The sequence below is a fragment of the Oncorhynchus kisutch genome, linkage group LG22 (genome assembly GCF_002021735.2).
Source record: "Oncorhynchus kisutch isolate 150728-3 linkage group LG22, Okis_V2, whole genome shotgun sequence".
Classification (NCBI taxonomy): Eukaryota; Metazoa; Chordata; class Actinopteri; order Salmoniformes; family Salmonidae; genus Oncorhynchus; species Oncorhynchus kisutch.
The window spans coordinates 26,103,834-26,127,042 of NC_034195.2; the positions used below are offsets into that span (position 1 = coordinate 26,103,834).

The window sequence follows — 23,209 nt, forward strand, 5'->3', positions numbered from 1 at the left end:
TGAAATGATGGTGGCCTCAGTTTTGAATGTGTGTGGGGCTATGATATAAACTCTGCGGTTGGCGTTCAACTCAGCCAATTGTAAAAAAAAAAAATAATAATAATAAATAAATACCCTGTCAGTCTTTTGAGTGTTACATTCATGTTTATTTAATGTGACATAAACGCTGATCTTTATAGAACACTATACTCTATGGTGGGTGAAATGTAATATAAAAAATATAACCATTTTTAAAGAGTACAATTGACAGTACATTTGACACACTGCTCCAAAAACTCCAAATACTCCTGTGTATGTTTGTGAGTTTCAGCTAAATGAACAATTATTGGCACAATGGAGGAGATGAGTGATACAGGTACACTAGATGTTATTGTCAGTATGTCGGTTTGGCATACAATACTGAGAATGGAGAGACACATTTCAAGGCCTGAAAAGCAGAAAGCCTGTTCTCTTACTGCTAAATTCACACACTCACTATTATGTCCAGCTGGTTTGATGTCAGAATCCCCGACTAACATGTTTGGTGTATAGAGACACATTTCTATCAATCCAGGTCTGGATAGCTGTGAGAAAATAGCTGCTGGCCTGGTTCCCACTGAACTTTATGAGCCTCCACGGGCCTTGTGAACAGATTACACAAGTTCACTCGTCACTACTCTCTGACTGCAGCCCTGTACACAGACAGACCCACCACCCCCACCCAACCTCCATTATAAATGTTGTTGTTGACTGTATTCATACCCCTCCAACTTTTCTTTCTTAATAAGCATAAAACTACACAGCTTGACATGACTTTTGAAATTTAGTTTCAGAGCTAGAATTTGAAAAGCAATAGAAGGGACGCTTGTTTTATTTTGGATTTTGTTTACCATACTTCCCACGGGGCAAAAACTGTTTGAATCAACGCTGTTTCCATGTCATTTCAACAACAAAAAAGAATTGTGATGCCATTGAATCAACATAAGATAATTTCATGTTTTTTTCCACCCAACTCTTAACCTAAATGCAGTGACATGGTGAAATGTTTTGTTGATTTCACGTTAGTTGACAACTCAACCAAATGTAAATCAAAACTATACATTGAAAGGACATCTGTACCCAATGCGTTCAGAGTTGGTTGGTTTTGTTTTCTAGGTTTTGTGTAAGATTTGAATTGCTTTACCAATACTTTGATGTATTTGTATTATGGAGTAAAATCCTTGGCTGGGGGAAGGTTTGATGGCCTTCAGGGTTCCATGTGGCCCCTTCTAAGGCCATGTCGGTGTGAGACTGTTTGTGATTGGCTGGGCCGGGGAACCAGGGCCTGACAGGTGTTTGGTAGAGAGACACCTGTTTGGCCATGTGCTGATTTAGTGATCCATTTACTGGGAGCTGCGGGCAGCGTCTGTGGGACACCAGAAACATGCCAAGTCATTTAAGGAGGAATAACGGCCATGCTGTCCCAGACCTTCACTCTTGAGCATGCTCAGCTAGGAGCACCTCGGAGGAAATATTCACTCTTTCTTAGGCGTGCATGATTATGTCCTCATTTTAAGTGATGTTGCATTTCAGGACATCTCTAATCAGAGTGATCAATTTTCACTTACGAATCCATCTCTTATGGACAATGACCTAGATATGAGCACTCGTTGTTAGGCTCTGTGTTGTTTAGTCTCAGTGCAACATGTTCCATGGTTTGTTCTGAATGCTGAGTGTCCCTGGCACTGGATGTTTCCACTGGCCCCTCTCTGAGTGATCACGGCCAAGGGCCAGAGGGGTGCGGCTGGTTGGAGGCTTGTTGTGGAAGTGCTGCCTGTTGCCCTGCCCATCTCACACAGCCATGGCCGACCAGCCCAAACCAGCTATTCACATAATGAGCAGGTCGGGACTTTAATTTGCAGGTCCCGATCAGATCTGTGGCAGTCTGGTGGAGAAAGTGCATAGTTTCCGTAGCAAACACAGCCTTTACGGGAGCCTAACTAAAGAACAGCCTTAGTAAACAGGAAGGTGTTTTTTTTCTTGTTGAGAAGAATGCCCCTGCTCTGTACCACACCAAACACAAGTGCATCTAACTGCACATTTACACATGTTGTGTATCATTCTCAGAGCCGGCTCTAGGCATAAGCGACATAAGCGGTTGCTTAGGGCCCCCGGCCTATAGGGTAACTCAGTTGGGGTCTCAACTGTTGAGAGTTAGAATAGTAGAATACACAAGGTGCAATTTCGACATTTGATTGTGCATCAGCAGTTTTTCTCATGTTATGTCAGCCACTGACAGTCACTAAATTAATGCATGTCAGATTCTTTTAAAAAGATTTTTAAGTTACTCTAGCCAGCTATCTAAACTTGTAGTAATCATGGTCAAATTATCGACCGGGCACGAAGGGCACTTGCCCAGGGGCCCTGACCTACAGGGAGCCCCCAATGAGTTTATTAGTCAATCTCACTCAGATATCGTGGCATAAGTCATGGCTAAATGTGTAGAATTGCAGGAAATTAACTCTGAAACACATTTTTTTCCTATTTGACATTCAAAACGGGGGCCACTAAAAAAATTGCCTAGGGCCCCCAAAAGGCTAGGGCCGGCTTTGATCATTCATTACTCATGAGACTTTCTCTCTCTCCTCAGCAACACTGTCAGACAGATATGACTGATGAGATTTAGGTACTTTTCAGTTCTCCTGCTTAAGCTTTTATATTCTACACCATTTCATCATGTGCCTAAACTAGAGTAGAGGGTCGTTTGATTCAGTACTGGTCAATTTGCTGGGATCAACTGAGCCTTGGTAGACAGGTACATTGTAACCAAGTTATGTTTCACAGCATTTCAAGCCTAGGAAATCCAACAGTAATGTGTCATACAGAGCTCGTCAGCGTGTTGGTAGCGACTGTAAGCAGGGTTGGGTAAGACACGTTGTTAGATAGAGATCAGTCGAGACACCACTGTACTGTCAGAGAGCTGTCAGCAGACGCCAGCTGCTGCTGCAACAACCATGAACACACACACAAACACACACACACACACAGCAGCCAGTGCGTTACCTCCAGCACCTCCAGGGTGATGGAGACGGAGGCAGAGACTAAGGGCTCATTAGTGTCTTTGGGCCCAACTACACTCCCTCACACTGTGACCTCTCCATCCAGAGGAGTCAGTGGCCTTGCTGTAGATACCTGGCTCAGACGCAGCCCAGAGACAGGGGAGGTCACAGCTCTGGACCTGCACCAGCGTGCTAGGGGAACCTGAACAACACACATATAAATGAAGCTTGATTTGCTCTGACTGGCTTGATATCACATGCTGTCACGAGCTGTCATCGGCTCATGTAAGCACCGTCATTCACACTCTTAACGAAGACAAGAGAACCACTCCTCTGATAGAAAGTTACCACAAACCTTCGTTTTATAGTGTGGGATTCTTTTAAGATGTAAAACAAATCTCATTGGACTTCTATATCACAACACACCATACTGTGTGCTCGTTCCTCTTACAATAATCGCTCCATTTCATGCTCTAATAAGCGTCTTTGACCACATATAATAAACTATTTTATTTGCTACATTACTTAACATTGATAAGATCCTGCGAGTGGCAACCGTGCAGAATTAAAGTCCACAACGGTTTGAACTGCTGCTCTGTGGGATCCTCTTATGCCGTGGTGTCTTCCAGCTGGGTGGCTTATGATAACTGAAAGATAATAAAATATGTATTGAAACACACACATGCAGCGAGAGAGAGGGAGGGAGATAGAGGAGAGAGAAAAGGGGGGGGGGGGGGGGGTTGAGAGAGACAATGAGAGAGGGCAGAGAAAGGGTCAGAGACAAGAGACAGATAAATATTTAGTTTCTCCCATGCTGAAGATCTCTAAATGATGAAAGGATAAGGAGTGATATTTCAATTTGTCTGTCATTGTCAACCATTGCATAGGAGTACAGTACCTGTATCGTTCCCAGCTCACACCAGCACACTGGCAGGCACACTGGCAGGCACACTGGCAGGCACACTGGCAGGCACACTGGCAGGCACACTGGCTGGCACACTGGCAGGCACACTGGCAGGCACACTGGCTGGCACACTGGCTGGCACACTGGCAGGCACACTGGCAGGCACACTGGCTGGCACACTGGCTGGCACACTGGCTGGCACACTGGCAGGCACACTGGCAGGCACACTGGCAGGCAGAAAATAAGAAATGAATTCAAGATATGTTTTATTATTTATAAATGTACATGCTAGGGCAGGTTTATTATATTGGTTGCATTATGAATTATGAAATTATTAAATTAATTTGCATCTTGACTTGAATGATGCCTTATATGTTTATATTTTTGACAATGTTCATGTTTTGTTCTGGGAACAGGTTTGTAGGGGATGTATTTTAGCCTAGCTAGACAGAGAGTCATGTGGTAGTAGACTGAGTTTCCTACAGTATACATTGTGTGTGAATTGTGCAATTTTATTTCAGAAATTAAGAAACAAAGGCCATAATGACCTGTGTGCCAGTCCTGATCCAGATGACTGTTTTGGGCACAGCCCCCTCATGGACGACCGTTTCGGCAAACTAAGCGAAGAGAGTGATTTAATGTACAAGCGCTGTGGTGTAAGTACTTCCTCCCTCTCCTGCCATTTTGTGTTGATTCCTGTTTTTATGTTGATGTTCACTACAGGCGCTAAACAAGAAAGAACACAGAGGCTGTGATAGCCCGGACCCTGATGCCTCATATGTCCTCACCCCTCACACAGAAGAAAAGTATAAAAAAATTAATGAGGAGTTTGATAATATGATGAGAAATCATAAAATCGTAAGTAAATGCAATGTTCTTGCTGCTTGGCTTTGTGGCACAAAGGATTTTGACCTTTTGGTTTTTATTTGTTCTTATTTGTTCATTATCCCACCCTGCAACCTCTGTCAACTACTATAAGCAAACATGGACTATTCAAGCATAACCTTTTTTCCGTTCATTGGAAGTGTAATTGTTAATTTTGTTTATTTGTACTGCAACTTATTTTTTGGCACAGCCTGATAAGATCACATTGTTGTTGATAGGTTGAACCTTTTCAAAGATCTTTTGGAATTATCACGTTTCTTCACATTATTTGAAACATTTGAAAACTATATGAAAAGGATAGTGTATTTTTTTTATTCCAGAGGAGAAGCTTCTTTATTATCAATGTACATTTCCCCCTGGAAAAAAATAATATTCCCATTCTGGCTTAAATATTGACTGGTTCTCTAGCTTTAGTGATTGATGTGTTTTTTTTTCTCCAAAACTCAATTTTCACCCCCAAGCAAATGTGAAAATTGAATCTCTTTTAGTCCCACAGTGGCCAGATCATGTGACTGGGGAAATAAAATAATGTTTATCTACCCTTATTGTATGGTCTTTCCTGGTTCCCCATCTCCTGGTGGGGCATCCTCCATTCACCTGGGCAAATCATACAAAAAAAAGGTGCTATCTAGAACCTAAAATCTTCTTTGGCTGTCCCCATAGGAGAATGCTTTGAAGAACCCTTTTGGGCTCCACGTAGAACACTCTGTGGAAAGGGTTCTTCATGGAACCCAAAAGGGTTCTACCTGGAACCAAAAAGGCTTCTTCAAAGGGTTCTCCTATGGGGACAGCTGAATAACCATTTTAGTTTCTAGATGGCATCTTTTTTTCTAAGTGTATGATTTTCCAAAGTGAATGGAGGACGCCCCACTAGGAGATGGGGAACTAGGAGAGACCGTACAATGAGCAAAGGGGAGATATTTTTTTAAAGTGTACAGTCCTCCTAAAGTACAACATCAGTGGACTATCACTGTGTATTTTCCAGTCCTTCATCAAGCTACTACCATTACACAGAGCTTTACCTTGAGACAAGAGTGATCTTATTGCGGGTGGCAATCATAGAATCCTGCATAAAGTATAGTGCTTCAACTGTTGTTTTCTCTAATTCTGACATGGAGGGCACCACTGTTTGCAATTAACACACTAATAATAGCACTAACTGACTGCCTCACTGGACTATGCTGAATGGAGTGGTCTCACTGTCAACAGTCACTCTCACACACTGTGGATAGTTAGCACTGCACAGACATGGAGGAGAGTAATATTAACGTCACGTGATTATAACTCATCATTCTTACTATACGTTTTTATCCAAAATGCTTTCACATAGTTGGAAATGACACAATTACACCATCCTGGTTAAAAGAGAACATGTTGTTTTGCAGTGCTGACTATTACAGTGCAAGACTGAACACATGGTACACTGCTAATGGGCATGTTTTGGAATATGTCATGTTTTCAGTGATGTGTAATGATTTTATATAGCAAAATTATTGTTTTGTGCATTTAGAATAACATAGTGTTAATTTATACATTTTTTGCAATATTATTTATAAATATATTATACACGTTTATGACAGCATCATATGTAGTACAGCAATTTTTCAGATTCCACTTTAAAGCATATTATTCAAGACAGTTATTATTTAATCCCATTACAAACCAAGGGTATATTTATTTGTGGTAATTTCTTGGCCATTCAGACTAAATGCGATGTTAATGGAAGTGAATGTGTAAGAGTGTAAGATACACTTGTATAATAAGCAACCTGGATTAGGAACATGAACAACTTGCCAGCAGCAGTTGATTTGCCATCAGTTTAATAGGACTGCTCTGTTAACCATACCGATATGATTGATGTGGCACCATCACAGATGCCATCTCCGCCGTCTCCTTCCCCCTGTGACCCTCAGCCCAGTGCCAGGTCTTTGATTCTCCCCATGTCTGTGTGTTTCCCTCCTGTAGCCCACAGCGCTGCCCCAGCAGAACTTCTCCATGCATGTGGCAGTGCCAGTCTCCAACCAGAACACCATGTCCTACAACCCAGGAGGCTCCATGAGCAGCCAGGCCCAGGCCGCAGCCTCTCTGAGCGACAGTGGGATGCTCTCTCCCGCTCAGGCCTCCTTACACAGGAATGTGGGCTCCAGTGGGGGCCAGCAGAGGCCCCCTAGTCAAGGCAATGCAGGTCAGTACTGTTACATTTCACAGTTTTTCTCTCTCTCACTACAACTGACTCTACATCCATGGTGGTAAAGATTCAGATCTTTATCCACCAGTTTCACTCTTGCTCTTCCAGATATAACTTTCTCCATATTTGCCTGATATGTGATATGTTTGCAATGGGCCTATTTGCATCTAGTTTATGAAAAAAAGTCCCACTTATTTGAAGGGATCTTTCATGACTCAAGCACATGTCCAGTGGTGTCAGTGAGCTTACCACTTGTTTACCGCTCTTGTTTATAGTAATGGCTGCATTATGACTCATGTTTGACACCTTTTTAAGACTTGTATTGCTCACAGGAAGTGGGATGAACTGGTAATGTTTTGACACAATAGCTACATCCTCTGTGTTGTGCGGAGGGGCCTGTGCATTCAGCCAGTCCATGCCTCATCAGGATGCAGAGTTCTGTATGGTAAAAATAGCACTATGCTTGAAGTCCATCTGCATTGGAAATAAGTCATGTGTGGCTTTTGTATTCATTTCAGTCACATGAAAAGTGGTAACCACAACTGCAGCATGACCACCTAGCTGGGTAAAATACAATTTCTCTATTCTCTGGGGAGCCACTGAAACAGCAGGGCAGTCTTTAGCCTTACTGCCATCTCATTCACCCAGTTTACAGCTGAATTCATGTGCACTGTGCCTGTAAAGTACCTACTGTACCCAAACACATACAGTACTGCAGTATACCTATTCAGTGGGTAGATTCACAGGTAAATAATACTTTGTTGTTCAGTTCCTTGTACTAGGTTATTACCATAATATGTAAACAAAAGCAAGGCTACTGGCTGGTGGTGTTGTGGTCAGAATACTAAAGTGTGGACCTGAACATGTCCCTGTTACAAACTATGGAATACTGGCATAGTTGCCTTAAAGAAAACTTAGGGCCATTCCTTGACAACTTTGACTTGGATGACTGCACAAAGTAAGGACAGGGCCAATAGCCCACTCACCATAGAACCAGAGAGAATGCATTCCCTCTCACTGATAGCTCCCAGTAGTGGTAGAAGTGATGGAAGTTTTATGGTGTTGCATGTTGTTTCCATGCATTCCACTATTAAATCCTAAACATTTCCAGACACCTCATATTATGCTCTATGGCAGTGGATAACTGAGAGAATGACCCCAGCCTCTTTGGAGGGATTGAGTGCAGCTCTTCCCTGATCCCTGTGGCTCCCAGCTGAAGGATACAGATGGTTAATAATATCATTTCGTGCATCTCATTAGGTGGCATGCTGAGTAGGACAGACCTGGCAGTGCCAGCGTGGCGTGAGCCCCAGCCCAGCGGGTACAGTAGGTCCTCCAGGAGGAACTCATTAGGTCTCTGTGGCTCCGCCCAATAGGCCCTCACCTCACTGTCTGTGGCTCTGCCCAATAGGCCCTCACCTCACTGTATGTGGCTCTGCCCAATAGGCCCTCACCTCACTGTCTGTGGCTCTGCCCAATCGGCCCTCACCTCACTGTCTGTGGCTCCGCCCAATAGGCCCTCACCTCACTGTCTGTGGCTCTGCCCAATAGGCCCTCACCTCACTGTCTGTGGCTCCGCCCAATAGGCCCTCACCTCACAGTCTGTGGATCTGCCCAATAGGCCCTCACCTCACTGTCTGTGGCTCTGCCCAACAGGCCCTCACCTCACTGTCTGTGGCTCTGCCCAATAGGCCCTCACCTCACTGTCTGTGGCTCTGCCCAATAGGCCCTCACCTCATTGTCTGTGTCTCTGCTCAATAGGCCCTCACCTCACTGTCTGTGGCTCTGCCCAATAGGCCCTCACCTCACTGTCTGTGGCTCCGCCCAATAGGCCCTCACCTCACTGTCTGTGGCTCCGCCCAATAGGCCCTCACCTCACTGTCTGTGGATCTGCCCAATAGGCCCTCACCTCACTGTCTGTGGCTCTGCCCAATAGGCCCTCACCTCACTGTCTGTGTCTCTGCTCAATAGGCCCTCACCTCACTGTCTGTGTCTCTGCTCAATAGGCCCTCACCTCACTGTCTGTGTCTCTGCCCAATAGGCCCTCACCTCACTGTCTGTGTCTCTGCCCAATAGGCCCTCACCTCACTGTCTGTGTCTCTGCCCAATAGGCCCTCACCTCACTGTCTGTGGCTCTGCCCAATAGGCCCTCACCTCATTGTCTGTATACATGTACATGTGCCTGCGACATGGCCTGCGACATCGACGGCTTTTGTCAGGTTCTTGGTCATTTATTGCATGCGAGAGGACTGTATTTGTTGTCTGTCTGTGAGTATTGGGAACATTGAAGGCAGTAAGTTAACATGGTCTTCATATACAGTGGGGCAAAAAAGTATTTAGTCAGCCACCAATTGTGCAAGTTCTCCCACTTAAAAAGATGAGAGAGGCCTGTAATTTTCATCATAGGTACACTTCAACTATGACAGACAAAATGAGAAAACAATTCCAGAAAATCACATTGTAGGATTTTTTATGAATTTATTTGCAAATTATGGTGGAGAATAAGTATTTGGTCACCTACAAACAAGCAAGATTTCTGGCTCTCACAGACCTGTAACTTCTTCTTTAAGAGGCTCCTCTGTCCTCCACTCGTTACCTGTATTAATGGCACCTGTTTGAACTTGTTATCAGTATAAAATACACCTGTCCACAACCTCAAACAGTCACACTCCAAACTCCACTATGGCCAAGACCAAAGAGCTGTCAAAGGACACCAGAAACAAAATTGTAGACCTGCACCAGGCTGGGAAGACTGAATCTGCAATAGGTAAGCAGCTTGGTTTGAAAAAATCAACTGTGGGAGCAATTATTAGGAAATGGAAGACATACAAGACCACTGATAATCTCCCTCGATCTGGGGCTCCACGCAAGATCTCACCCCGTGGGGTCAAAATGATCACAAGAACGGAGAGCAAAAATCCCAGAACCACACAGGGGGACCTAGTGAATGACCTGCAGAGAGCTGGGACCAAAGTAACAAAGCCTACCATCAGTAACACACTACGCCGCCAGGGACTCAAATCCTGCAGTGCCAGACGTGTCCCCCTGCTTAAGCCAGTACATGTCTAGGCCCGTCTGAAGTTTGCTAGAGAGCATTTGGATGATCCAGAAGAAGATTGGGAGAATCTCATACGGTCAGATGAAACCAAAATATAACTTTTTGGTAAAAACTCAACTCGTCGTGTTTGGAGGACAAAGAATGCTGAGTTGCATCCAAAGAACACCATACCTACTGTGAAGCATGGGGGTGGAAACATCATGCTTTGGGGCTGTTTTTCTGCAAAAGGACCTGGACGACTGATCCATGTAAAGGAAAGAATGAATGGGGCCGTGTATCGTGAGATTTTGAGTGAAAACCTCCTTCCATCAGCAAGGGCATTGAAGATGAAACGTGGCTGGGTCTTTCAGCATGACAATGATCCCAAACACACCGCCCGGGCAACAAAGGAGTGGCTTCGTAAGAAGCATTTCAAGGTCCTGGAGTGGCCTAGCCAGTCTCCAGATCTCAACCCCATAGAAAATCTTTGGAGGGAGTTGAAAGTCCATGTTGCCCAGCAACAGCCCCAAAACATCACTGCTCTAGAGGAGATCTGATCTGGAATGGGCCAAAATACCAGCAACAGTGTGTGAAAACCTTGTGAAGACTTACAGAAAACGTTTGACCTCTGTCATTGCCAACAAAGGGTATATAACAAAGTATTGAGAAACTTTTGTTATTGACCAAATACTTATTTTCCACCATAATTTGCAAATAAATTCATAAAAAATCCTACAATGTGATTTTCTGGATTTTTTTTCTAATTTTGTCTGTCATAGTTGAAGTGTACCTATGATGAAAATTACAGGCCTCTCTAATATTTTTAAGTGGGAGAACTTGCACAATTGGTAGCTGACTAAATACTTTTTTGCCCCACTGTACATGTTAGAGTGATGATACACTGTCCTTACTGTATAGCAAAACAGCCAAGCTGAGTGTCAGCATGTTCTGTCCTCAGAACCCTGACAGAGATGCTGTATGTTCAGTATATTATTCAGACTGCAGCTAGACAGGTTGGTGAAGTGATTGCATCCAAAGCTCCAAGAGTCAGTCCAAAGGGACAGATCTTTTTTGCCAATGTGTTCCAAAGAAGAGGCGTAGATGGTTGAGTACAGTAACAGAGGAAAATGGCAGCAGCTGCTAATGTCTGGCCAACCGCTATGGTGACACACAATCAAACCACCAAGGACACCAGGAAGGTCACACGTCCATCTGTTCCTCCTGGATAGTAACAGATCAAGAATGCCTCTTGTTCTCAATCGGCTGCTCACTTTGTGTCGCTCCAAACATGTTTGTGGTACAAGTTTTGTTTGGGGTTTAGGGATGACAACAGTCACTATATATTTTCTTAGGACTATCCTTTCATTGTGAACTTGTTTGTGCCTGAAAGGGTTAACATATTAAAAGGTAGGGTTCAGGCGGCAGATTCTCTTTGGAAGGTAAATAAACACAGTGTTTCCTTTAAGACTGACACCTCCATCCGACCCTCCCTCTAGTTTCCTTGCCTCTATTGACAGGTGCATCTGTTTTTCCCAGTACCATGGCAGCCCTTATAAGGCTGGAGAGAGCCTGCAAGATGCCTAGGCCAGCAGAACCCTGGAGGTATTCCGGCCATGACACCCCTCTAAGTCCTCTGTGCACAATGACCGGACAGCCTGTCATGGCTGCTATGTGCTGTGTGAGAGGCAGAGGCAGGTGGACGTTAACCCTCTACCTACCAGACAGGCCACTGTGTCTCATATGATACAGTATTATGATAGTAGTGAAAATACATTATGCAATCAACAGATGCTATATTTAAAGCTAAAGATTATGCATTTAATTATGTCCTGCTTCGTGAGCATAGATATGCTGGGTATAAGTTTGAGTCTGTGGTTGGTGAGGTGATTCGATGCTCTCAGTCAGGGCTGAGTGAAATATTTGGTCTGTCTGTATTTGGTCTTTGGCAGTGCTCGGAGCCCTGTCCCTGTGCTGGGTAAGCGGTAAGGTTGTGGGGTGCTGTGCCGCCCCCATGCCAAGGGAGGGGTGTCAGCCGTTGGCACACTGGCAGGAGACTGCAGCTGTTGTTTGTACCAAACTGGGTAGAACAGCAGACACAGACTGCTTGGAAGAGAAACCTCTCTCTCTCCAGTGCTGCTGTCAGATGGCCATTCCTTACATAGCTCTGATTTTTCACAAGCAGCAGCTATTGGGAGAGGAGAGGCCTTTTGCACCAGTTCTGTCTTGTTGCTCGCTCTCTTTTCTCCTCCGGTGGTGTGGCTTGATATCGCCACTAAGAGGGGCTTACAAGCACGGAGAGTGTCCTGGGAAATGCTCCGGATCGCTGATTAAGCCTAGGGAATGGTGGCACTGATCCAAACCCTAATCTCATCTGATATGCCAGCACTTGTCCTCAGAAAGAAAACTCTTTCTTCATATTGACGTACAGCGGCAAAGTGCAAATGAATCATTTTGTCCATGGACATGACATGGCATGTCATTGCACCTTAGCTTTTCTCTCCTCCACACTGTGGAAGCATATGAACTGTAGCTTGAAAGCTTTTCTGAGCCGTTTTCGTAGTTTCCTTTCTGCAGCAGTGTGCAGGAGGTCTTTACCACATGTGATATGAGTTGACTATATGTGTTCATTAAGAATGAACATGAGTCTGGTTTCAATCTGAGATCATAACAGGATTTGGCAGCTGACCAACTAAAACATGAAAGTGTGTTTCTGTTAATACACCACATCTTACGTGGAGCAGAAATTAGATTTTCATACAGTCATTTCACTCCTAGAACATTACAGGCACCTCGGGTAAATGAGGCTCTGCAGAGGGGTGATGTTAATTTAGCACATGAGTTGCATAAAAGCCCATGTTTAAGATTAAATAAGGGGGTAGGGCTCCACTATTCTTCCTGCAGTCTTAGGGAAAAAAGGTGCCTAAAAGAGTTATTTGCATGTCCCTATTGGAGAACCCTTTGAAGAACCTTGTTGGTTCCAGGTAGAAAGGCCCATTTGCTTCCAAGTAGCACCCTTTTTGGTTCCAGTCAGAACCCCTTTTGGTTCCATGTAGAGCCCTTTCTACAGAGGGTTATAAGGGTTCTCCTATGGGGATAGCCAAATAACCCTTTGGAAGCCTTTTTTCTAAGTGTGGAGAGTTCTCACAGTGGCTCAGTCCCAGTGCTCTGCAGACATGAATCAGGATCAATAAGGAGAGTGGAGAGCAGTAGGCTCCACATGGTAGTCTGGATCTAAGTGATCATGACTTAAGCCTAGTGAGGGTCAGAATATTCACATGCAGTATTCTGGTTTTGCAGGCAAATTGTTGTAGCTGTATTTTAATTCTGTATTTTCAGAGAGCAGTTTTTGATAGCAATTATTTTTCAATTGTTCTGTCTAAAATGAGCCATCTGTTTTGGCTCTCGTTCAAATACCTAAACCTTGGCTCACGAGAAGGCTATGAACTTCTTGTGCTTTGCTCAAACATAAATGATATGGATGTAATTAAAGCAACTCTGTGATATCATTTTTTTACACCTAATTAGCAATCCAATGTGGAATTCTTTATGTGATACAGTCACACTCCTCAATGCATGAGAGATGCTTTGCACACAGTTTCACTCTTTCCATGCTCTCTCTCTCACTCTGTTGAGCATTAAGAATGAGAGCTTGTCAGAATGTTAGGGGATGTGACTCTTCTCTCTCTTATGCAATATGCCTGCAAGCGGTGCAGATTCCTTCATTAATACTGGAGAGTTACAGGCTCTTAAAGAGTGATTGCAAGGGCTGTTTGTGTGTCAAAAAGAGTCTATCTGAACATATTATTCCTCTATTTCTTGAGAACCGTGGAAGCCGTCGTTCCCAGTGGAGTACCACTTCCAGTGTGTGTTTTGTCCATTAAGAAAGCATTCTAAACTCTATTTGTTTTTATACTAAGGGGCCCTCCAAGTGGAATATGGATTTCTTGGAACAAATAACTAGTGAGTGAGTGACTGCACTGCAGTCTCACAAACTGTGGCCCTGCTCTCGGTTTCCTGAGCCAAAACAATACCAGAGCACCCGCTAAAGAGTTTCTATCCAGGCTCATTAATGGACGCTATTATTAGAATTTGCTCTCTTTTCCACTTAATCTATTAGAGGCTCTTGATTCACATCCATTAATCTTTTCTCATTCATGTATGCATATTCTCTTCCCTCACTGAGACTCAAGTTCCTCTGGTGTTTGCCTAATGACAGTCAGGTCTGGTCAGTTCTGCATCACTTGCTCTTCAATGCATTCTAGTGAAAGCACAATTTGGTCAACAGTGTTTATTTTGTCTTACGTTCAGATGAAAACTAAATGTTTGAGTGGTACATACAGCCTCTTATGTAATCCTGCTCCCACGGTGGGCGGTGTTAATTATTTACAACAAAGAGTATATTTATTTACCCAAACACAGAAACTAAACATTCTACATGTTCTAGGTTCATTCACTGATGATTTGATGGCAGAAGAACCACTGGTTCAGATAACACACAGAAAACAAATGTTCAAAGATGTTTCTGCCAAAAGGCTTGTGTGATCATGTGATCTCTGCATGTGATCATTTTCTTGTTTTAAAATGTCCTTTAAGGTAGAAACAGTTGTTCTGTCTTGTAATGGTGCCCCATTTTAGTGACTGTTTTAAATGGGATACTGGTTTCAATTACGTCTAAGTCTTTTGCTAATCAGCAATTTCAGGCATTATGCTCTGCACAAATGTACTTTACAATTCTGCATGTTGCTTTTGTGCACAACTGGCTGTAGGCTATGTACAACTAGCTTCAAGGAGCATGTTTTTTCTCCATTACGCCATAGTTGCTGCCTGAAATGCCTACACATTCACGTTTGTGAAACAACAGATTTTCATTTTGAACTGATTCCCTGTGATGATACCGTAGGCCTCGGATCATTATCAGAGCTGTGTTGCTGCACCTTTTACAGTCAGGACCCTCCCCCTCCAAACACCAGCCCAGATATTGCCTCGCTTGATTTGCCCACCCACCCCCACAACTTTTTCTGAGTAGAGCCGAGAAGAAACCTCTGTGTGGAAATACACAACCAGGGTTTTGTCTGATCAGAAAATAATACATCTTTCTCAGAAACAAAGAATTATAATTTAGACAGATTTATCACATTTTTGATAGTGAAGATACCTTCTTTGCAACTGTTGATGACCCATGTGGTACTCGTCCTCCAATGAACCTATATTTATGTTAAAATATTGGATTTTTAAAAATATAAGCAATAACAGTGTCTCCTATTTGTAGGGTTTGGGTAATTTACATAGCTAATTATATGCGTGCACCTTAGTTTTTACTGCAGTATAAGATGAAAGCGAGTGCTGGGAGCGATAGTAGCTTGTGTTGCGTATGCTGTTGATTCAGCTGTGACATACCATTGTATGTCTCATAACTGTTTATTTGGCCGTGTATTGTGGGGGTTCTTATCTGTAGCTAGAGAGGTGATTGTTCCATTATGTCACTAGGTCCTGCTTATCCTGCAGCCTGCTTGTGTTTCACTGGGCTCTATACAACACAATGGAGTGCTCAGTTACTTGTTGAAGTGTGACACTGATCTGTTGATGAAATACTAGATAGCATTGATTCTTTCATCCCTCTGTTTCTCATTATTCTCCAGATTCTGATATCCATTTTTTTCAATGTTCTGATGCATCAGAATGGTTATAGATGAATAATGCATCAAAAAGAGATATAAACTGCAAGTGCATTTGCAAATACTCTCACATTGATTTCATAGCATAGCATGTAATTGATTTCATAGCATATATAGCTCACTTCAGCCCCAGTCCAGGCATTGTGCAACATGTACTGTACTGGTCCTTCTCCTGATCAGCTCTGAGATGGTGTCAATGCCCTGTGCCTGCTTTCACTTTGTTTTAGAACAGTTGCCACAGGAAGTGACTCTGGGTGGGGGGTAAAACCAGCCTTATGACTCATTGTTCTGTAAATCTACCATTAGGGTAAAGAAGAAATGACAGTCCACACATACGTATATAGTACTACGAATACAGTACAATGAGTACATAGATAGTCCTGCACACTGTAGCAAGACATAGTATTCTCATATTGTCACACCAAAAAAGTACCTTAGCAAACAGTTTTACCCAACTGTAATGGATTGCTATTCCCATCTTAAACAGCAGTCACAGTACATTTGTTAAGGGAATTGCTCCTCATCCCAGGATACAAGGAGTTGACTTTGATATCGTCACTCACAGCAAGAATGAAAGGCTCATAAATTCTGAAATGGACGTTTTATTTTGGTAAATGTGCAGGATAATTATCTGAGACTATTAAAACTTCCCAGAGGGTTGGGAACACTTAACGTTGCGTGCCGTGGCAAGCTATGCAGCTTTGAAATGGTGCGTTGGAGATTTGGCAGATGACTGTTGTTGTAGTGTCTCACAGTCCCATGACTGCTTCTGTCTCCGTCTCTCTCTGCAGGGAACGGCTTTGTCAACCCTAGGGGCTCTCCGGGACTCCTGGGCGCAACCAGCGGGAACGGCCTGGGGAAAGTCATGCCCACCAAGTCTCCACCGCCCCCTGGAGGGAACATGGGGATGGGCAACCGCAAGCCAGACCTGAGAGTGCTGATCCCCCCGTCCAGCAAAGGCATGATGCCCCCACTGGTGAGTAGCCTACAGTCCCCACTCCTCACTGCACACGAGCTGACTGGTAGAACACTGCGTGTATCTACCTCGGGGCTGCACCGATTTTGGCTTCTTTGTACCTCACATGTGTGTAACAGAGGGAGTTTTATTTTCCCCCTCACAGGATTGTGATGGTGTTATTGTGGTATAGTGTGCAATGTTGGAAATGTTTTGGAGCAGGAGAAATGGTCCTCCTTGCTTGAGGATATCAGTGCTGTCTGAGGACCTCGTGCTTCATTCCTGGTTTACTTGCAGCCTACATTCATTTATTACATCAACAGAAATCGGCGAGCGGCATTCGTTCTCATGATGCATTTGTATTTGATCACCTACAGGAGCTAGACTCTGGACAGTGACAAGAACACAAACAGCACAGCAGCTAGCTAGGCTATACTGTATCTCTGAGGCCCAGAGATACATTTATAACCGTTGCGTACATTTTACAAATATATTGTGATTTCTAAACTTGGCGCATGCCAAACATACACTCTTCCCTCTATACGGTAAATCAGACCTATCGTAAAACTGTGCAGGTGTGAACGAGCATTTTAACGCCGCCTAAACAATGACCATTATTAACCTTTTATGTTAACAATAACCCCCTTATTTGCTGCATACTTTGGAAGTATTGGAATTAGGCCAAGAGAGTATCTAAAGGAAATAGCAATGGCCAACGTGATCAAATGTTTTTGGAGGTGTTGGAATTAGGCCAAGAGAGTATCTAAAGGAAATAGCAATGGCAACGTGATGAAATGTTTTTGGAGGTGTTGGAATTAGGCCAAGAGAGTATCTAAAGGAAATAGCAATGGCAACGTTATCAAATGTTTTTGGAGGTGTTGGAATTAGGCCAAGAGAGTATCTAAAGGAAATAGCAATGGCAACGTTATCAAATGTTTTTGGAGGTGTTGGAATTAGGCCAAGAGAGTATCTAAAGGAAATAGCAATGGCAACGTTATCAAATGTTTTTGGAGGTGTTGGAATTAGGCCAAGAGAGTATCTAAAGGAAATAGCAATGGCAACGTGATCAAATGTTTTTGGAGGTGTTGGCAGAATGTTTCCTTTTGCAGTGACATTTGCTGTATCTGTCCGTTTCTGAAACAATGGAAAATTGTTGTGGACCTGAAAACAGATCGTTTGAATTCAATACTGTTTTGCATGTACTTTTTCCCGAACCTAAATATGCGCTGCCCGTGAATTCTGAAACATTGTCTGTTCGGGAAAAAATGTAAACTACAATAGGCCTACTTACAGTGGTAGTCTACACATTTCAATGCAGAAGATCAACTGTCTGTTCACCTGTTCAATTCTACTGTAAGTTATAAACCGCGCTCCCTTTTGGATGATAGAGTAAAAAACGATTGAAATTATAATAGCCTATCTAATAGGCCCAATTATATGAGAGATGGTCATTTGTTGTACGGCCACTTTGGGATTATGAACGCATCGTGGCCAGAGAAAGTGAGGAATTTGTGCTGCAATGGTTATGATGTAAATAAATGAAATACTGTCTACCCAAGAAATTTCACATTACTGTATTCAGGCATCAAACGTCAATGGAAAAGGTCGGTTCGGACACTTCGGATTTTTGTTATGAATAAGAGGGTCATCATACAGTATATTCCCCATTTGCACAAGGCTACTATAGGGTCGTTTTTCCTTCTTGCATTGCAATGCAATACTTCAACCACTAGAAACTGTGTAGTCCTACGCATGGCCTAAAGATTGCGGGACGACAAGCACATTCTCAAGTCAAGTTACTTTTTTATAAATGCCAACTTTTGCATGTTTTGGAGCATATTCTGTGCGTACACAAGGTTTATAAATGAGGCCCCAGGTGCGTTAACAGTTACTCAATTATAAATATTGAAATTAGAGGCCCTCTCTAATTCTGATAATGAATGTGCAGAGAGCTCTGACCACATTGAGCATCTGAGGCTGCACTACACTGCCATGGCCATAAATCTAAATGGGGAGAAAAGGTTTCAGACATTAACCAGTCATTGACTCTTTCCAACCTAACTCCCATTGCTGAGAGCTGGAGCTCTCAGCAATGGGAGTTCCTCCAAGACACTTGTATGGTAAATATACCTGGGGTTACCATAGCGTGGGTACCCCTGATACATCTACCAGCCTGGAGCAAGGGATCAACATGTGTGTGTTACCATGCCAACATCTGGAAGTGGTAGAGCTCCCAAACCAAACCACAGAGCTTCCAGTGTTGGAGAGTAGTGAACTACATATAGTAATTTAACTACATTTGCAGTAGCTTGGTGGTAGTTGAACTAAATTCAAATCTAGGTAGTGTTTTCAGTAGTTAATTACTGTTTTACCATGTAGCGGTGTAGCTAACTACTGGAACTACACAATACTTTTTTAAAGTAACTTTAGTTCAACTTTTTTTCCATAGGGGTGGCATTAGTGTAGCTTAACTTCTTTCAGTGTGAAGTAATTGGTAGCTTGGTAAACTATCTTCTCAGAGTAGCTTCCACAACACAGAGATTCACACATCACAAGGACAAAGCAATTAAGGCTGCGTTTAGGCAGGCGGCCCAATTCTGATATTTTTTCCACTAATTGGTCTTTTGACCAATCACATCAGATCTTTTCACATCAGATCTTTTTCAGAGCTGATCTGATTGGTCAAAAGACCAATTAGTGAAAAAAGGATCATAATTGGGCTGCCTGTCTAAACGCAGCCTTAGTGTTCGTTATTAGAACTATTGAGCAGGATTACAATGTTTCAGACAGAGAGATTCTAGAAGTCCTGAATGTGTCAGTAGTATTGAGACAAAAGGGAGGGCCTGCTCGGCTCTGCTCTGTCAGTGTAAACGCAGCGTTCCAGATGGGTTAAGGCAGCGTTGTGGGCTGGCAGGTCTTCAGACAGCCTGTCATTAGGCCATAATGGTATTAAATTAATCACATCTCAGTGTGACAGAGTGGGGATGAAGGCTTAATCAGGGGCCCAGAGTGTGAGCCAGATAATATCTTGTCGCCCTTGTCGTGTCTTCCTGTCGCTATTGATTGAGTGTGGGTATTATTAAGACAGTCCTGGCCAGGGCACAGTCAGTCCCTCAGCACAGGGAAGAAGGAAGATGGGCTTCCAGTTAGCCTCTTGTCTAGCAGAACAGTAGAGGCCTCACATTTGCCTACCTCCTCATGCCTTTTGCACACATTGTATATAGACCCCCCCTTCGTTTTCTACTGTGTTATTGACTTGTTAATTGTTTACTCCATGTGTAACTCTTTGTTGTATGCTCACACTGCTATGCTTTATCTTGGCCAGGTCGCAGTTGCAAATGAGAACTTGTTCTCAACTAGCCTACCTGGTTAAATAAAGGTGAAATAAAATAAAATAAAAACAGAGACTACTATAATCTACTAGGTGAAACAAAAATGCACAATATGCAGGTACCTCATTGACTACTCTACTTTATTCATTGTACCTCATTGACTACTCTACTTTATAGATAGCTACAAATATTTGATGACATTACAGTTTGCATTGAGTTGACCTAACTAGTCAGTTTTAGTTTCTTGAACTCAGTTTTATTTAAAGTAAGTGGAGAGCCTTCCAAATGAGTCAAGCTATAGCCTCAGGATTGATGATGTAATTAGATGGATGCATGAGAGGTTAAGCACTTATTCAATGTGAGTCCAAGTCATTAAGTGTGTTTGCTGACTTAAACCATTCTTGCTGGAGTGTCTTTAATAATTGACTCTAAAGTTGACCCATTTTGGTTTTACACCATTAACCTTCTGAGTAGCAAATAGTTATGGGTTCAAAAACGATAGGTCTTACTCTGAAATGGTCACAAACCCAAGCTAAAGTGTTATAACATGGTCATTTAGTATTCACTTTTATCCAAAGCAGTGTACAGTATTGCCTTTGACAAAGAAGGTTTTGCAAGGTAACATGAATAGTAGAGGGCAGAGTGAATATTTCAGTCTAGAGGACAGAGTGAATATTTAAGTCTAGAGGACAGAGTGAATATTTAAGTCTAGAGGGCAGGCACGTCTAGATGACTTTTACTCGTGGAATACAATCAGGCAATTAAGACGTTGGTTTTCAACATCAAAAGGGTGACTGTAGAAGCCATCCTGACCTTCTCTTGTAACCCTGCCTCTCTTCTTCTCTTCTGTTGAGAGCAGTCGGAGGAGGAGGAAATAGATTTGGTGAGTTTTGAGAAAAATGGCTGAATGAACACACTTTCAATTTCATCGTAACAACAACAAGAGGCAAATAGATCAGTAATAACATGTTCAGGAGTGAAGGCTGTTCTTGAACTGTAGATTTGAATACCTTGAGTTTATTGAATTTATTTGATTGAATGGATTTTCTTTTTATAAAGACTAAATTGAGAATTGAAGAGCAGCGTCAGTGTTTCACTGCATGTTATGAACCTGGCAAGATGCCTCAACCTGTCTAATGTCCTGTGCCCCACAACACCGCCACTCCCTGTGCACCGCCACTCCCATGTGTTGTTCAGGGAATGCTTTAATGTTTCTGTTTGTTTGTGAGTGAGCACACGATGCACACATTCACTAGAACTATTAGCCAGATCATTATCACTCCTGCGTCTTGTTACTTCAAGAAAGTAGTTTGGACACACATCGTTACATACAGGTGAAGTCGGAAGTTTACATACACTTAGGTTGGAGTCATTAAAACTCGTTTTTCAACCACTCCACAAATGTCAAACTATAGTTTTTTTCGCAAGTCGGTTAGGACATCTACTTTGTGCATGACACAAGTAATTTATCCAACAATTGTTTACAGACAGATCTATTTTACTTATAATTCACTGTATCACAATTCCAGTGGGTCAGAAGTTTACATACACTAAGTGTCACGCCCTGACCTTAGAGAGCCTTTTTATGTCTCTATTTGGTTAGGTCAGGGTGTGATTTGGGTGGGCATTCTAGTTTTCTATTTCTTTGTTGGCCAGGTATGGTTCCCAATCAGAGGCAGCTGTCTATCGTTGTCTCTAATTGGGAATCATACTTAGGCAGCCTGTTTTCCACCTTAGTTTGTGGGATCTTGTTTTGGCATAGTTGCTGTGGAGCCTGCAGTACTTTACGTTCGTTTGTATTTTGTTGTTTTTTGGTGTCATTTGAAAATAAAGTAAAATGTACGCCTACCACGCTGCACCTTGGTCTCCTTCTAACGACGGACGTAACACTAAGTCGACTGTGCCTTTTAAACAGCTTGAAAAATTCCAGAAAATTATTTCATAGCTTTAGAAGCTTCTGATAGGCTAATTGACATAATTTGAGTCAATTGGAGGTGTACCTGTGAATGTGTATTTCAAGGCCTACCTTCAAACTCAGTGCCTCTTTGCTTGACATCATGGAAAAATCAAAAGAAATCAGCCAAGACCTCAGAAAAAGATTGTAGACCTCCACAAGTCTGCTTCATCCTTGGGAGCAATTTCCAAACGCCTGAAGGTACCACGTTCATCTGTACAAACAATTGCACGCAAGTATAAACACCATGGGACCACGCAGCCGTCATACCGCTCAGGAAGGAGACACGTTCTGTCTCCTAGAGATGAATGTACTTTGGTGTGAAAAGTGCAAATCAATCCCAGAACAACAGCAAAGGACCTTGTGAAAATGCTGGAGGAAACAGGTACAAAAGTATCTATATCCACAGTAAAACGAGTCCTATATCGACAGAACCTGAAAGGCTGCTCGGCAAGGAAGAAGCCACTGCTCCAAAACCACCATAAAAAAGTCAGACTACGGTTTGCAACTGCACATTGGGACAAAGATCATACTTTTTGGAGAAATGTCCTCTGGTATGATGAAAAAATAGAACTGTTTGGCCATAATGACCATCATTATGTTTGGAAGAAAAAGGGGTAGGCTTGCAAGCTGAAGAACACCATCCCAACCGAGGATTAAATGTCAGGAATTGTGAAAAACGGAGTTTAAATGTATTGGACTAAAGTGTATGTAAACTTCTGACTTCAACAGTAGAATTATTTTAAACAAAAGGTTTTGTAATATGTATAAAATTACAAAGTCATTTCCAAAGAACAGATTTCAAATCTTGGATTGTTCTTCATGGAGAGGGGCAGATTACTTCATTGTGGATTATGTAATTCTTAGAGAAGCTTGTTTTTGGATGATGTCATCTGTTTGGAGAGAGTAGGAGCAGCGGATATTTCCAAGGAAGTTATCAAACTGTCATGATGCAATATTGCCTCAAATGAAACCCTCAACTGCACTATATTACAAATTGCCATACCAGAGCTGCTCAGATCACAGAGCAATCATATGATATGACATGCTGTATGTGTTTCCTAGATTGATGCAGTAAAAGGTCTCTTGATGTTAATACCCCCCAGATCACAAACAGCCCTGCAGCTCATGCTAACTCTGCCATTTTGCCTCTGTTAGGTGCTAGCAAAATAGTCTCACTTTCACATCAGAACAAACAAGTGTAGCATTAAACGTTTATATTTTTTTATTTACTTATTATTATTTATTTATTTATTTTGTAT

At 42.6% G+C, this 23,209-nt stretch overlaps 1 protein-coding gene across 4 annotated transcripts in view; it reads left to right on the top strand.

Annotated features, from left to right (window-relative positions):
* The window catches only part of LOC109866907 (myocyte-specific enhancer factor 2A), a 96,826-nt gene that overhangs the window by 66,546 nt on the left and 7,071 nt on the right, over positions 1–23,209 (top strand). For 2 of the 4 annotated variants that reach the window (XM_020455807.2, XM_020455806.2), the window contains exons 5-7: positions 4,645–4,779; positions 6,772–6,991; positions 16,498–16,682. In XM_020455807.2, coding sequence (XP_020311396.2) covers positions 4,645–4,779; positions 6,772–6,991; positions 16,498–16,682 — 540 coding nt within the window. Of the gene's footprint in view, positions 1–4,442; positions 4,578–4,644; positions 4,780–6,771; positions 6,992–16,497; positions 16,683–23,209 lie in introns of all 4 variants that reach the window. The other 2 variants (XM_031802065.1, XM_020455808.2) reach the window with 1 other exon arrangement.